At 46.2% G+C, this 13484-nt stretch overlaps 1 protein-coding gene across 1 annotated transcript in view; it reads right to left on the bottom strand.

The window, feature by feature from the left end:
• Nucleotides 1-7166, bottom strand: part of LOC146808565 (vomeronasal type-2 receptor 26-like) — a 149011-nt gene extending 141845 nt beyond the window's left edge. Inside the window, exon 1 of the mRNA XM_085624013.1 lies at nt 6937-7166. Within this exon, the coding sequence (XP_085480139.1) occupies nt 6937-7166 (230 nt within the window). The remainder of the gene's footprint in view (nt 1-6936) is intronic.
• Nucleotides 7167-13484: the final 6318 nt, after the last annotated feature.

Here is a 13484-nt window from a genome sequence, read left to right as displayed (position 1 = left end):
CAAATCCCTGTAGGGTGATCTAACTTCCCATTACCTGTGAGTAAGTGTCGTCAGAGTGCCCGTCTTATCAGAGAGCTGGGCATTCTTCCTCACAGAGGTAAAGAGGAATCAGCTGGGCTGGTAATCCTGCATAGGGTTACCTCTCAGTGCCAGTAAAATGCTCCTCTAACTAAACAAGGAATTGTTGCTGTTTAATTAAAAAACACCACCCAGGTTGCCATGCCAAGGTATATATCAGGCCGCTATTGTTTATTTTATTGTGATAACTCTGACGATTAGTGGGCAAAAATAAGTGAGAACGTTTGCGTAATGAACGTAGCCCTTGTACAGAATGTTCAAGGTAGTTTATAATATACCTATGAAGTGGAAATTTAAGCAATAGCCTTTTGAGAGAATTTTATCCTGCATAGGCATGCAATGAAATATGTGTCAAATGTCAATCTACAGTGTTCAAGAAAAGATGTCAAGTTAACGTGAACATGCAAAATGGTGATGCTCCACCCGGGCCTAAAATGTGCCCACATGACAGCACTGCTGTGCTGCTACAAGGACCGCCACTCTGTTGGACTGTTGCTCTGAAATAACTGCTTTCTATTATGCTATGTTGCCCTGCTGCCTGCTACCATCTGCCCTGCTGAGAAGGACTCTAAATACCCCATTTGAACCAAGAGTGATTCCAAGTACATGCTTGCTTGCCACCTGTTCGGAAGTCTCAGAGACATCACATACTTCCTGCAATGCTGCACCAGCACCTGCACTTTGCCACCTGTGGATCCTACCTTGTCAAGTGGTGCCAAGCCAGTCCTGGGCCCTTGGAAGTGATTTTTCTGTGTGTGTGTGTGTGTGTGTGTGAGTGTTGCACAAATACTTTACACTTTGCCTCTTTAGAGAAGCCTGACTACTCTGTGCCAAGCAACCAGAGGGTAAGTAATGGTTATCTTTTAATGTGTATCTAGCTTACCCTTACTAGAGTGGTGGTCCCTACTTGGACAGGGTATATACCTCTGCCAACAAGAGTTCCGATTTTAACATTGGCAATCAGCGGTGAGGATAGGGCTTGTGTTTGTGTAACACCATATAGTAATTTACTACTGCTCCATACAAAAGACCAATTTGAACCTTTGTCATTTCTCTCTAAATTGGCTTTTTGATTTATGCGGTAAGCATGTCTCTCTCTCTGGAGATGCAACATCTGCTGTAATTGATCTTGAGCTGGCCAAGTTAGAGTCATATACCGAGGCCTTGGATGTAGGGCCTGAGGTCCCAGAGGTGGAACAGCAGGACATTAAGAAGGAGAAGGATGAACTGATCATGGAATCTGTTATGGGCCTAGAATTGCCTGTTGAGGGGCCAACTATTTGTGGAAGCTGTGGTGATTCCTGGAGCAGGGAGCAGTGTCTAATCAAAGAACCATTCTTCAGAGGAGCTGGCAGACAAGAGGAAGGATCTGAAAACTTAAGCTGGAGCTCGCCAAATTTCATTTGGAGAAGGATTAAGCTATAGAGGAGAGGGGGCTAGATCTTGAGGTGAAGAAACTGGCCCATGAGCTCAGTCTCAGAGAACTGGGCATAAGAGATCTACAAGTGGGGTCTAGCGGTAATGGTGGCGGCATACTGGCAGTGTCCACTAGTGAGTCAACAGTCCGGATACCCAAGGATTTGGTGCCATGTTATGTGGTGGAAGATGACACTGACGAGTGGTTTGCAGCACATCAAGTGGCTCTAAGAGTGTACAAGGTCCCAGGGGAGTCCTGGGGTGGTAGTGTATGGCGGTACATGCCCACCGGAGGGAGGGACACAATTCTCAAACTATAGGTGAAGTGGGTCAAGACATGCTACACTGCAATGAAGGCCATCTTGGTCAGTAAGTTTGGGTTTATCCCTGAAAAGTATAAGCAACAGTTCAGTACCACAGTGTCCCAAAAAGAGTAGTCAGGCTTGCCCTCAGAGGAAAGAGGGGGAGACAAAATGAAGGAATTCTCTACGGGCCCCCAAAACAACTCATAGGGGAAAGGATCTTATTCCCAATCAGCCCACCAGAAGAAAAACCACAGTGACAAAAGGCAGCAGCACAAAACTCCTAATTGCTATAAGTGCTTTGAGTATGGACACCACACAGGGGATCCAAAATGAGCAGAACCTCCCACCACTGGAGGAAAGGTTCCAGGTGTTATGTTATGTTAGGTTAATAAGCTTTTAAAGCGCACTTCTGCCCAAGGGTGTCCTGGCGTTGAGCACTGCCTAACTGGTTTCCGGGAATGGAGATGCCTTATTCAGAAAACAGCCATGTTTTCAGTCCCTTCATGAAGGAGAAAAGTTCGGTAGCATTCCTGAGATGAGCTGGTAGGCTGTTCCAGTCTTTAGCAGCACAAGCGATAAAACTACTGCCACCCCAATTGTTTTTTTTCACTCGGGGGACGGCCACTTGCTTTGCCTTAGAGGAACGCATCGCTCTTCCGGGGACATAACATTGAAGGCGTTTTCTCAGATAGTCAGGGCCACTGGCAGTCAAGGACTTCAAAACCGTGCAAAGCACTTTGAATTGTGCACGTTGTTTTACTAGAAGCCAGTGGAGATGCAAAAAGTCCCTTTCTAACTGAGACAAACCTAGGTGTGCCCGTTAACAACCTGGCTGCCGCATTTTGCACCAGCTGGAGTCTGTTCATATGTTGATTATGAATATTAAAATACAGACTGTTGCAATAATCCAGCCGGGACAAAATGAGCGCAGTGACTGCCGTCCTAAGGCTATCCTCAGGTAGGAGGAATTTTATTTTCTGCAATACTCTGAGGAGATAGAAGCTCATCGAAACAACTCCGCTAACCTGATTGCCGAAGGTAAGTTTGTTATCTAAGATCACCCCCAAGTTCTTGGCTTTCCCAGTAAGGGTTAGGGGCGTTTCCATTTCTTCTGGCCACCAGTCTGGAGTCCAGAAATTTGGATTGTTGCCGAAAATGATGACCTCCGTTTTGCCTGAGTTTAATTTCAGGCAGTTTGAGGACATCCAGCCGGGATTGGCTTTCATGCAGTCACGGCATCTTAGGCCAGCTTTCACTTCTTTGCCTCGCTGTAAGGACAACACAATTTGTGTGTCGTCCACATAGGATGTTAATTGGAGCCCAAACGATCTTATCAGGGTTGCCAGCAGGCCAACATAGATATTAAAGAGCGTGGGGCTAAGAGATGATACCTGTGGAACCCCACAGGGAAGGGAGAACAGCTTGGACCTATTCCTACTCAGATCCACCGTCTGAGTACTATCAGCCAGAAAAGATTTAGAAGATTCCAGGCTGTGCCCTGAACCCCCACGAGTGATAAATGATCCATCAGAACATCATGATTAACCCTGGGCGTAGTACTACGCTCACAGAGCATGCCACTACAGCATGATGCACATAGCACAGTGCAGAAACCATGCTAAAACACGTAGTGTAGCAGCAAAATCAACAACACCCACAAATGCTTTGATTAAACAATTTTACACACTAAAAAGCATATAACCAATTCACAATATTGAATTTTGACATGAAAATATAGGCAGTGAGAGAGGTGATGATTTTGGGGTACCCCTAACCTAGGGGGAGGACCAAGCAGATGCCTTGAACACAAAGAGCATATCTTGCTGGTGAACGATTCAGTGGTGGTCCCTTCCTCCTAGGACGACCCCAGGCACAGTTATGGGCAAAAATACAATCCCAACCAAAGGCCCTGCAAAGCATTATGGGACAAGATTATCAGTAGGCAGTGAATATTATAGTGTCCAATATCAAAATAATTCTACAAAGAGCTGCAGTTCCACTAGTGGTTACTAGATGTCCCTCACGAGTCAAATGCAAAAGCATTAAAACCCTTTCATGAAGCTTTTGAATTTGACTAGTGAGGAACATCTAGTAACGACTAGTGGAACTGCAGCTTGATTTAATAATAATTTCAATGCTTTTGCATTTGACTTGTGAGGGACATCTAGTAACGACTAGTTGAACTGCAGCTCTTTCTAGAATTATTTTGATATTGGATACTATAATATTCACTGCCCACTGATAATCTCGTCCCATAATGCTTTGCAGGACCTTTGGTTGGGATTGTATTTTTGCCAATAAATAACTGTGCTTGGGGTTGTCCTAAGAGGATGGGACCACCACTGAATCGTTCAACAAGATGTACTTTTTGTTTTCAAGGCATCTGCTTGGTTCTCTCCCTAGGTTAGGGATGATCCCAAAATCATCACCTCTCTCACTGCTTGCTAAATTATCATTTTCACTTTTGTGAAATGGCTATATGTATTTTAGCATATAAAGACATCAAAACTTATTGTATCATAACTTGCAATGTGCAAGATGCTGTTTGTGATTATTACACAGAGCAGACAAGTACACAGTGCCAACAGCTATGCCCACTATGCTGTTTGTGTATCTGAGTGTAGTTCTAAATGTACTCCACAAAGCTATGTGTAGTGCTAATATGCAAACTAAACTCCAGGGATATGGACAGTATTGAAGGCTGCTGACAGATCCAGCATAATCAGGATCGCTGCACTCACCTTGTTGTCTCTCGCACCTTCTCCGTGGCTTTGATCAGGGCTAGCTCTGGTGTGCTGGGGGGAGGGAGTTTGTCCTAGTTAATGGGGGGAGTTTAGTGATGCCACCCTAGTGTCCCAGAGCACTAGTCAGATAGTTCCTAAGATCCTTGTCCCCTCTAATACTACAAAGTATAGGCAATGGGTCACCATCAATGAACAAGGTGTGGAGTCTATGACGGATAGAGGTGCCACCATGACTAAGGAGTCCGCTTCTGTCCCCAGAGCAGGTGATTCCCAATGCATTCCACCAGGGTGTTGTGGCTGACAACAGAGAGGGTCACTATCCAGTGGCCCTTGTTCCATTTGGGTGGGGGTGATTTCAGGTCTTCTGATGTGCTGTGGCCCCTGCCATACCTGTGGACTGCTTGCTAGGTAATGACCTTGAGCACACTACCTGGAAGGAAGTGAAGCTCAAGGCTCATGTGGTTAGGGTTACCTGATTAGATCTGTGCAGCCACAAGGTGTATGGCTGGCCAGTATGGGAATCAAAAAGGTCTGGAGCCTGGATAAATGGCCCAGCCAGCTTCTAAAAAGGGGAAAGGCAGAGCGCGTGGGGGTAACCACCCTCTGAATGTCTTTTCCAGTGAGGTGGCTGGGGCACCTGCAGTGGGTGCCATGGAGCCCACAAAGGAGGACATTGCTCCCCTTGGTGAGTTACCAGATCTTGCTGGGTGGCATGCGGAGGAAGGACCCTCCAAGGAGAAGTTCTGTAGAGCACAGAGGGAGTACCCAACCCTTGAGGGCATGAGGCAATAGGCCGAAGCCCAAGCAGCAGGTGATGCCTCTAGTAGTCATCACATTTACTGGAAGAACAACCTCCTTTACAGTGAGCCTAAGGCTCATGTGCATGGGACAACAAGGGCCATGGTGGTCCCACAATTGTACAGGGATTTCCTGCTGGAACTGACTGGCCCAGGAAATCTTCGTAGCAGGACACCTGTGCCAAGACAAGACCTTCGCAAGGTGTGCTCCCCACTTCTACTGTCCTAGGATTGAGACTTCCTCAGATGCATTCTGTAGGACATGTGTGACCTGCCAGGACAGTGGGAAGACAGGGCAGAGACTCCCTCAATCCCTTGCCTGTCATTGGCACAGCCTTTGAGAGGGTGGGCATTGACATTGTTGGGCCTATGGCTCCCCAGACTGCTTCAGGCAACACGTTTATCCTGGTTGTGGTGGATCATGCCACTAGTTACACAGTCAATCTCTCTGAGGACCATGACTGTGTCTGAAGTGGCAAAGACCTTGAAGGGGATTTTTGCATGAGTGGATTTTCCCAAGGAAGTGGTGTCTGACAGGGGCACCAACTTCTTGTCAGTTTATATGAGGTCAATGTAGAAGGAGTGTGGGTTAAACTACAAGTTCTCTACCCTCTATTACCCAGGGCCGACTTTAGCGCTGGTGACACCTGGTGCCTTAAAAATTTTTGGCACCCCTACACCCCTTGAATTCCCTCACTATAATTGGGCAAAAGTGCCCCTCATCTCCACAATCATAAGTTATTGTAAAACACTGTGCCCCCCCTCCCTGAGGTCCGCGCCCACTCCAGGTCAGCCCCCAGTGCAGGTGCACCAGTCGCACTGGCCTAAAGCTGATCCTGCTATAATCCACAAACAAATAGGCTTATTGAAAGATACTACAAGACCCTGAAGGCCCTGATTAGAGGCCTGCCTGCAACCCTGAAGAGTAAGTGGGACATTCTCTTGCCGTGCCTTCTGTTTGCATGCATAGAGGTGCCATTGAAGGGAGTGGGCTTCATCCCCTTCAAGTTTCTGTATGGACACCCAGTCAGAGGACCACTGAGTTTGGTAAAAGAAGGATGGGAGCAAGCTCCCAGGAAGATTCTCCAGGATGTAGTGAGCTACATTCTGGCCTTCAGATGTCAAATGGCTAAGTTGTAGAACCAAGCTTCAGACAACTTAGAAGCCAGTCAGGATGAAACAAATCAATGGCATAACTAAACTTGTACCACTGTCAACTTGCAACCTGGGCAAATGGTGTGGGTTATGGAACCTGTGGAGCCCAGAGCCCTCCAAGACAGTTGGACTGGTCCCTACGAGGTGATTGAGAGGAAGAGTGAGGCTACCTACCTGATGGACCTTATGACCCATAGAAAACACCACAGGCTGCTGCATGTCAATCACCTCATACCCTAGATTGAGAGGTCTGAGCTCACCATGCTGTTGGTGAAAGATGGAGACGGGGAGGAGGAGATTGAACCACTCACTGGCCTCTTAGATTCCAGGGAGAAAAATGTGTCAGTGGAAGAATTAATGCTTTCCCTAGTCTGACTTCTGAACAGTAAAGGGGCTGCTACTTAATGTTGGGGCAGTACTCCTCTCTGTTTCCCCTCATACCTGGAAGTACCCACCTGTGCACCCATGAATGTGGACACAGGAGACAACTTTGCTCTCAAGAACAAATCATACAGGTTGTTTAACAAGGTGAGGGTCAGCATTATGGAAGAAGTCTCCAAAAAGCTGGAATTGAGGTTGATGGAACTTCCCAGTAGACCCTGGTTCAGTACTGTGGTTCTGGTACCAGAACCTGCCCCACCGGGTACCACAGATGAACGCAGGTTCTCCATGAATTATAGAGGGCTAAACCCAGTCACAAAGACAGATGCTCATCCCATCCCCTGGACTGATGAGCTGATTGACAGGTTAGGGGCTGCCCAGTACTTAAGAGCCTTTGATCTTTGTGAGAAAGTCATCGTTTTTGCCCTAATCACCCCCATTGTTTGATTGATACTGGTGGTAACTGGCCCTGACTGCGCCCTGGGCTCTGCTAACCAGTACCAGGGTCAGTGTACTTATTAAAAATGTATATGGTAATTAGGTGTAATTACAATTGGCAATGAAAACCCACCTGCAAGTCCCTAGGGGGAAACAGTCTTTACATCGCAGTGATTACACCGCAATGCCATTACAATGCGGTCAGTACAACGGCTGCGTTGTTAGGACGCAATGCCATTACTACGCAAGTCATTACATCGACTTGCAGTAGATGGCGCGCTAACATTTCGAATAGCATAGTTTACTATTCCAACACCTTCCCTACTGTTGCGTAGGCTGGAGTTGGAATAGTAAATTATATATTTCTAATGTCAGTGCGCCATCTGCTGCACGTCGATGTAATGACTTGCGTAGTAATGGCATTGCGTGGTAACAATGCAGTCGCTGAAATGACTGCGTTGTAATGCCAGGCGATGTAATGACTTGCGTAGTAACGAGTCATATTCGTCCCTAGGGCCTCATTTACGAGGCCTCTTGCAGCAACGTAACATCAATTTTTTGGCCTCCTGGTGGCGAAATGTGCCACAGCATATTTACAAGGCCACATAAAGCCACTCTACGTGGCTTTTCATGGCCTTGTAAATATGTGCCCCTTTTACACAGAAGACCGCATAAAAGGGGTGTTCCATGGGTGTTGCTGTGGGTGTTCCCACGCAACACCCACAGAATCGGAAGCATTCCCAGATTTACTAGAAATATTAAACCTTGGAATGCGTCCAAATCTAACACCACACCAGGGGTGTCTTTAGGGAGGCGCAACGAGGAGAAATGTTTTCATTTCTCCTAGTTTTTTTTCCCTTTTTCTGTGTATGGTTCATTCTGTATAACCATGGCTAATGGTGGCTAATTCACCGGTCAGCTTGAAACAACAAAAAGGAAAGGATTGACCTGAGCAACATCTCTCAAGCAGCTAAAATGCAACTTGACAGGCCTGCATTCTCTCCTCTGCTCCAGGTCGCTCAATCCAAAATATTACCCACCATCTCATATGGGAGCGAAGCCCTGAGAGGAAGAGATTCTAAAACCCTAGAAAGTACTATCATCAGAGCCTACAGAACCCTGTTCAATATACCAACCGATGCCTCGGCGGCTCAGATGAGACTGGAATTTGGGCTCACCAAAGATCATCTAGCAAGACAGGGGGCGCACATAAACTGCTGGCATAAAAGCAAGAATGCCCCCATGAACTCTTTAAACCACCTACTCTTGAACGAGCTACAGAACAGATCGACATCGCCGGCCAGAAACTATTTAAAAAATAGTCTGGAAACAAAAGGTCTTTCCCGAGCACTATTAAAAAAAATAGTACGAAAGCACATTAGGAGCCTCTCTTTGATAGGTGATGAAGCCACCTTTTCAAAAAGGAGCCATGCATGGATGACCATCAATGGCTACAAAACACTCAGCCCGCAAGCCTACTTCAGCCTACGGTACTCGAAGGAAGTCAAAGAAAAATTCCTTAACCATCGACTGGGAAAACCTCCTGCAATCCTGCACCTTCCACCGTGGCTGAGGGGGCAAACCGCAAAGAGTTGTCGCCTGTGTAGAAACGCAACGGAGGACATGGCACACTTGATTTGTACCTGCATCCACGTAAAGTAAGAAAGGGCTTGGCTGCTCAAACCACAATTCAACCTCTGCAGAATTCGTACACGGAGACAAGCCGTGATAGCATGTTTTAAACCAGATGACCGCCAGCTGAACTGCAAGCTGGTGACATTTTGAGCCTTGGCAAAAAAAAACTGGAAAAAGCTAGCAGACATTGAAATCCTCTCAGCTAGCCCAGACTGAAGGAGCATGCAACCCCCCCTCCCAAATAAAAGACTAGATTAAGACAGCTGTGTTGGCCCCACAAAACAACATTTTCAAAATTTGACATTTTATGGCTCTTTGGATATTTATAGATTAACTGATTTTATGAACTTTTACTGGACTGAATGATCTCATACAACTGAGTTATTTAAAAGGAATTTTGTGAATGGTTTTAATTAAACATATACAATAAAGGTTACTTACTTACTAGAAAGAGGAAACCACCTGAATTGATTGATTTTGTACAGAGAGGTCAAAAACTCGCAATGCAGGCACCTTTGAACTATGGTGCAAGGGTGCCTGCGTTGGAGCATGGCAGCCCACTGTGGACCGGCGCAGGGGAAAATTACAGGAATGCACAGTATCACCTAGATGGGGAACAACCTTTACAACGCAACTTTTACAATGCACTACCATTACAACGAAACTGTTACAACGCGAGTGCATTGACAACGCAGGACATTACAACGCAAGTCTTTACATCGACTTGCACTACATGGCGTGCTAACATTAAAAATAGTGTAGTTTACTATCCCAACACCTTCCCTACTGTTACGTGGACTGGAGTTGGAATAGTAAATTACACTTTTTTAATGTTAGCACGCCATCTAGTGCAAGTCGATGTAAAGACTTGCGTTGTAATGTCCTGCGTTGTCAATGCACTCGCGTTGTAAACCTTTCGTTGTAACAGCATGCGTTGTAACAGCATGCGTTGTAACGTCATACATCCCACATAGATACAGTGTATTCCTGCCCTTTCATTTGTACAAAGGACAGTACAGCAAGATTCCTTGCAGCGCTGCCATATGCTAAAACCTCACATACGAGGCCCCTAATGTATGGTGGGGCATCTAGGTTTAGAGGCCAAGCACCTTTAAGGCACTTACAAGTGCATTGCTGTGTTGCCTGCAGTCATTTTAAAAGTCGGCCCTGCTTTGCAAGCTGCTTTTAAATTGAAATTACATGCAAATTCGGCTTTGGATTTAAAGGTACTTCCAAAGTATTAAACTACCTAATTTTACAAATGTCACCCCTAAGGTCTACGCGAGGTGCCCCCAGGGTAGGGTGGCATGTAGAAATAAGCAGGGACATTTTAAAAGACGTTTTATATCCCCTGGTGAAGGAAGAACAACCAATTTCATGTATCCCCTCTGAGGCACTTTAGCTCCATAGGCTAAAATGGGGGCACTGTAATACAGTGTAACTATTGATGGGAGTGAAATAAAATAATATTTCAAGGATTTAAAAGATTGCCAATAATCAATCCAATAACTTGCCACGGTTGAATTTATCATAAATAATAGAGAAACAAAGTAATGGAACTTTCTTTTCTATGAGTCAAAATCCAGCCGTCTAGCAGCCTCTCCTTACTGGCCAGCCCTTTATAGGCTCAGCCAAACCACTATCTGATGGAGGGAGCTCTGCAGCTGCTGAGAACAGGCCAGGACTGGGCTTCACTGAGAGCAGGACAGCAAGGAATGCCAGCCAGGCCTACCCCCTCTTCCTGTACCCCATGGAATTTACAGAAGGTCTGGAGGGGGAGTGTTAATGGAAATTAGTCACACCAGTAGGTTGCTTAGGCCAGGAGAGGAATTCTCCATCTTGAATTTTAAAGAGCAGTGCTTTGTAGGACAAGTATATGGCATACGTTGGAGGAAGCTGGCATGCATCTGGGAAGCACCCTGTACCCCATTGGTCAGGAGTGCCCTCCTGCTTATTGCCCCAGTACACTGAATATATAAGTGTGATCTGCATAGCTACTTAGATCTACTGCCTAAAACTACAACTAAAAGGAGAAGAAGGACTGCCCTGCCTGAACCCTGGTCTGCACCCCATATGATTGCACTCTGAAGGACTGTTTCTGCTGCACACTGGGAACTACAGCCCTGAAGACTTCGCCTTGCTTCAAAAAGGATAAAGGAGTAGACTCCCTGAAAGCAACAGGTTAAAAGAGCTTCCCTGCACCATCCCTCCCAAGAAGTTCCTAGCCAGGAGTGCGTCCAATGAACTCTTAAGGATTTGACAAGGTGCATTGTGGGAATTGCAGTCCCAAACGTCCAAGGAGCAACTCAGAGACTCTGGATCCTTGGAATTGTGCTGTGGACACTTTAAACCATCAAGAGGAACTTCAGGAAGAAGTTGCAGAAGTTTGGAGCAACTTTAGGAAAAAGCTCCATAAGGTGACTGCCCAGAATTGAGAGTCAGTCAAGCAGACTACCTCGAACCGCAACACGGCCTGGATTTCAGATTTGTCCTGCTGAAGGCTCCGGAGCTCAAGACTTCCAGGAGTTGACCGGGGGCTTCCGCTAAAACCACCTAATGAAGCAACTTTGAATCCGGCCTGCTAGAGAGGCCCACTCGATGTCGAGAGTCAATCCTCCAGAAATGTTTCTGAGTACATAGGTAAAATTTTGACCAAGGCCTCCAGCTTAGTGTATTAGACCAGGCATCTATTGCCGTCAGCCTCAAACTTTGACTTTGACCCAGTCAAGTGCGACCAGATGTCCCAAAGTGACGTTATTTGTTTTTAATCACTACAAAGTGATTATTCTTTAAAAATGAATATCTTCGGTTACCTACATTGGATATTTGTTGTTTCGGGGTCATTTTAAAAGTAAAATATTACCTATTTTTATCAATTGATGTGGAATTTTTATTGTGTATTGTGTCTTACTCATTTAATGTATTGGTGTTTTCAAATGTTTTACACACCTGTCTCCTAAGTTAAGGCTGCCTGCTTGCAGCCAGCAACCAAGGGTTAAGCCAGGGGCTAATGTATTGAGATATTGATTGGACCTTATATTGTGTGGGTGGCCATGTTGCTAGTGGTAGGTACATACTTACCACTACCAATAATCCACCTTACAACAATCTTACGTCAGATTACCCTAACAGAAAGAGCAAAGGAGAGGCCAGCCTTCTCCATTCCAGAGGGTCACTACCAGTTTAGGGTGATGCCCTTTTGACTCAAAAATGCCCCTGCCCCCTTCCAGAGGTTGGTGAACCAGGTTCTTGCTGGAATGGAGGCCGTCAGTGCTTCCTATCTGGATGACAAAGCTGCCTTCAGTAGCAGCTGGAAGGACCACCTTTTTTACCTGCAGGATGTCCTGCAGGCTCTGCAGCTGGCAGGCCTGACTATCAAGGCAAGTAAGTGCCAGGTAGGGCAGGGGTCTGTGGTGTACTTCAGACACCGCGTGGGCAGGGGGAGCAGGCAGCCCCTCCAGGCCAAGAAAGTGACTATAGTGACTATCATGGCCTGGAGCCCCCCAAAACCTAGACTGAGGTCAGAGTATTCTTAGGCCTCGCTGGCTACTATAGGAGGTTTGTCAAGGGCTATGGCACCATTGTTGCCCCCTTGACAGAGCTGACTTATAAGAAGAAGCCCAGAAATGTGATTTGTACAGAGTCATTCCAAAAAACATTTGATTCCGTTAAGCAGGCCATATGCTCAAGACCCCTGACTTTTCCTACGAGTTTATTGTTCATACAGATGCCTCAGAGCATGGTATAGGAGCAGTACAATCACAACTTAATGAAGAGAGCTAGACCAACCTGCAACCTTAATCTCCAGGAAGCTACTTCCCATGGAACAAAGGTGAAGTGCTATAGAAGTAGAAGATTTTGCTGAGGTCTGTGCACTGAAGAAGTTGAGACCATGCCTGTTTGGTACTCACTTCCTGATTCATACTGACCCTAGGGCCCTCAGGTGGTTGATGCAAATGAAGGGTGAGAATTCAAAACTTCTGAGCTGGTCCATTTCCCTACAGGGTATGGATGTCAGGTTGGAACACAGAGCAGGGGTAGGCCACACTATTGCTAATGGTCTATTCAGGTTTTTCTGTCTTAGTGATGAGAACCACCTAGAGGTTGGGTAGATCTCCCCCTTTCAGATGGGGGGACACATGTTAAATCTCTCTTCCTTACGGTGGTCTTCCCCGAAACATTTTGTCCTGTAAAAAGGAGGACCATGTGAGAAGGAAAAGGTCTGACTGTCTATTAAATTGTAAATGAATTTCTCATAGGACATGACGTTGTACATCAGCGTGACCCATTCCTCATGCGACGGCAGTTGTGGGGAGTGCCAATTTCACAGGATACACGCATGATGGGTCATTTGGGAAAGGTCTACTAGGTTATGGAGGTAAATTGGGGGTCTGGAAGTGCCGAGGGCAGATCTATATATTCCTGGAGTATTGATCCCACTGCTGTCCAGAAGGGGCGGATGGCAGACAATCCAGTAAGATATCAACAATATCACAGGGTGCAAGATCTCACCCGGAGCAGGCAGAGCAAGGGAG

The sequence above is a fragment of the Triturus cristatus genome, chromosome 8, assembly GCF_964204655.1.
Source record: "Triturus cristatus chromosome 8, aTriCri1.1, whole genome shotgun sequence".
Lineage (NCBI taxonomy): Eukaryota > Metazoa > Chordata > Amphibia > Caudata > Salamandridae > Triturus > Triturus cristatus.
The sequence above is the reverse complement of the archived record's forward strand: the minus strand, read 5'-3'. Positions and strand labels throughout refer to the sequence as shown.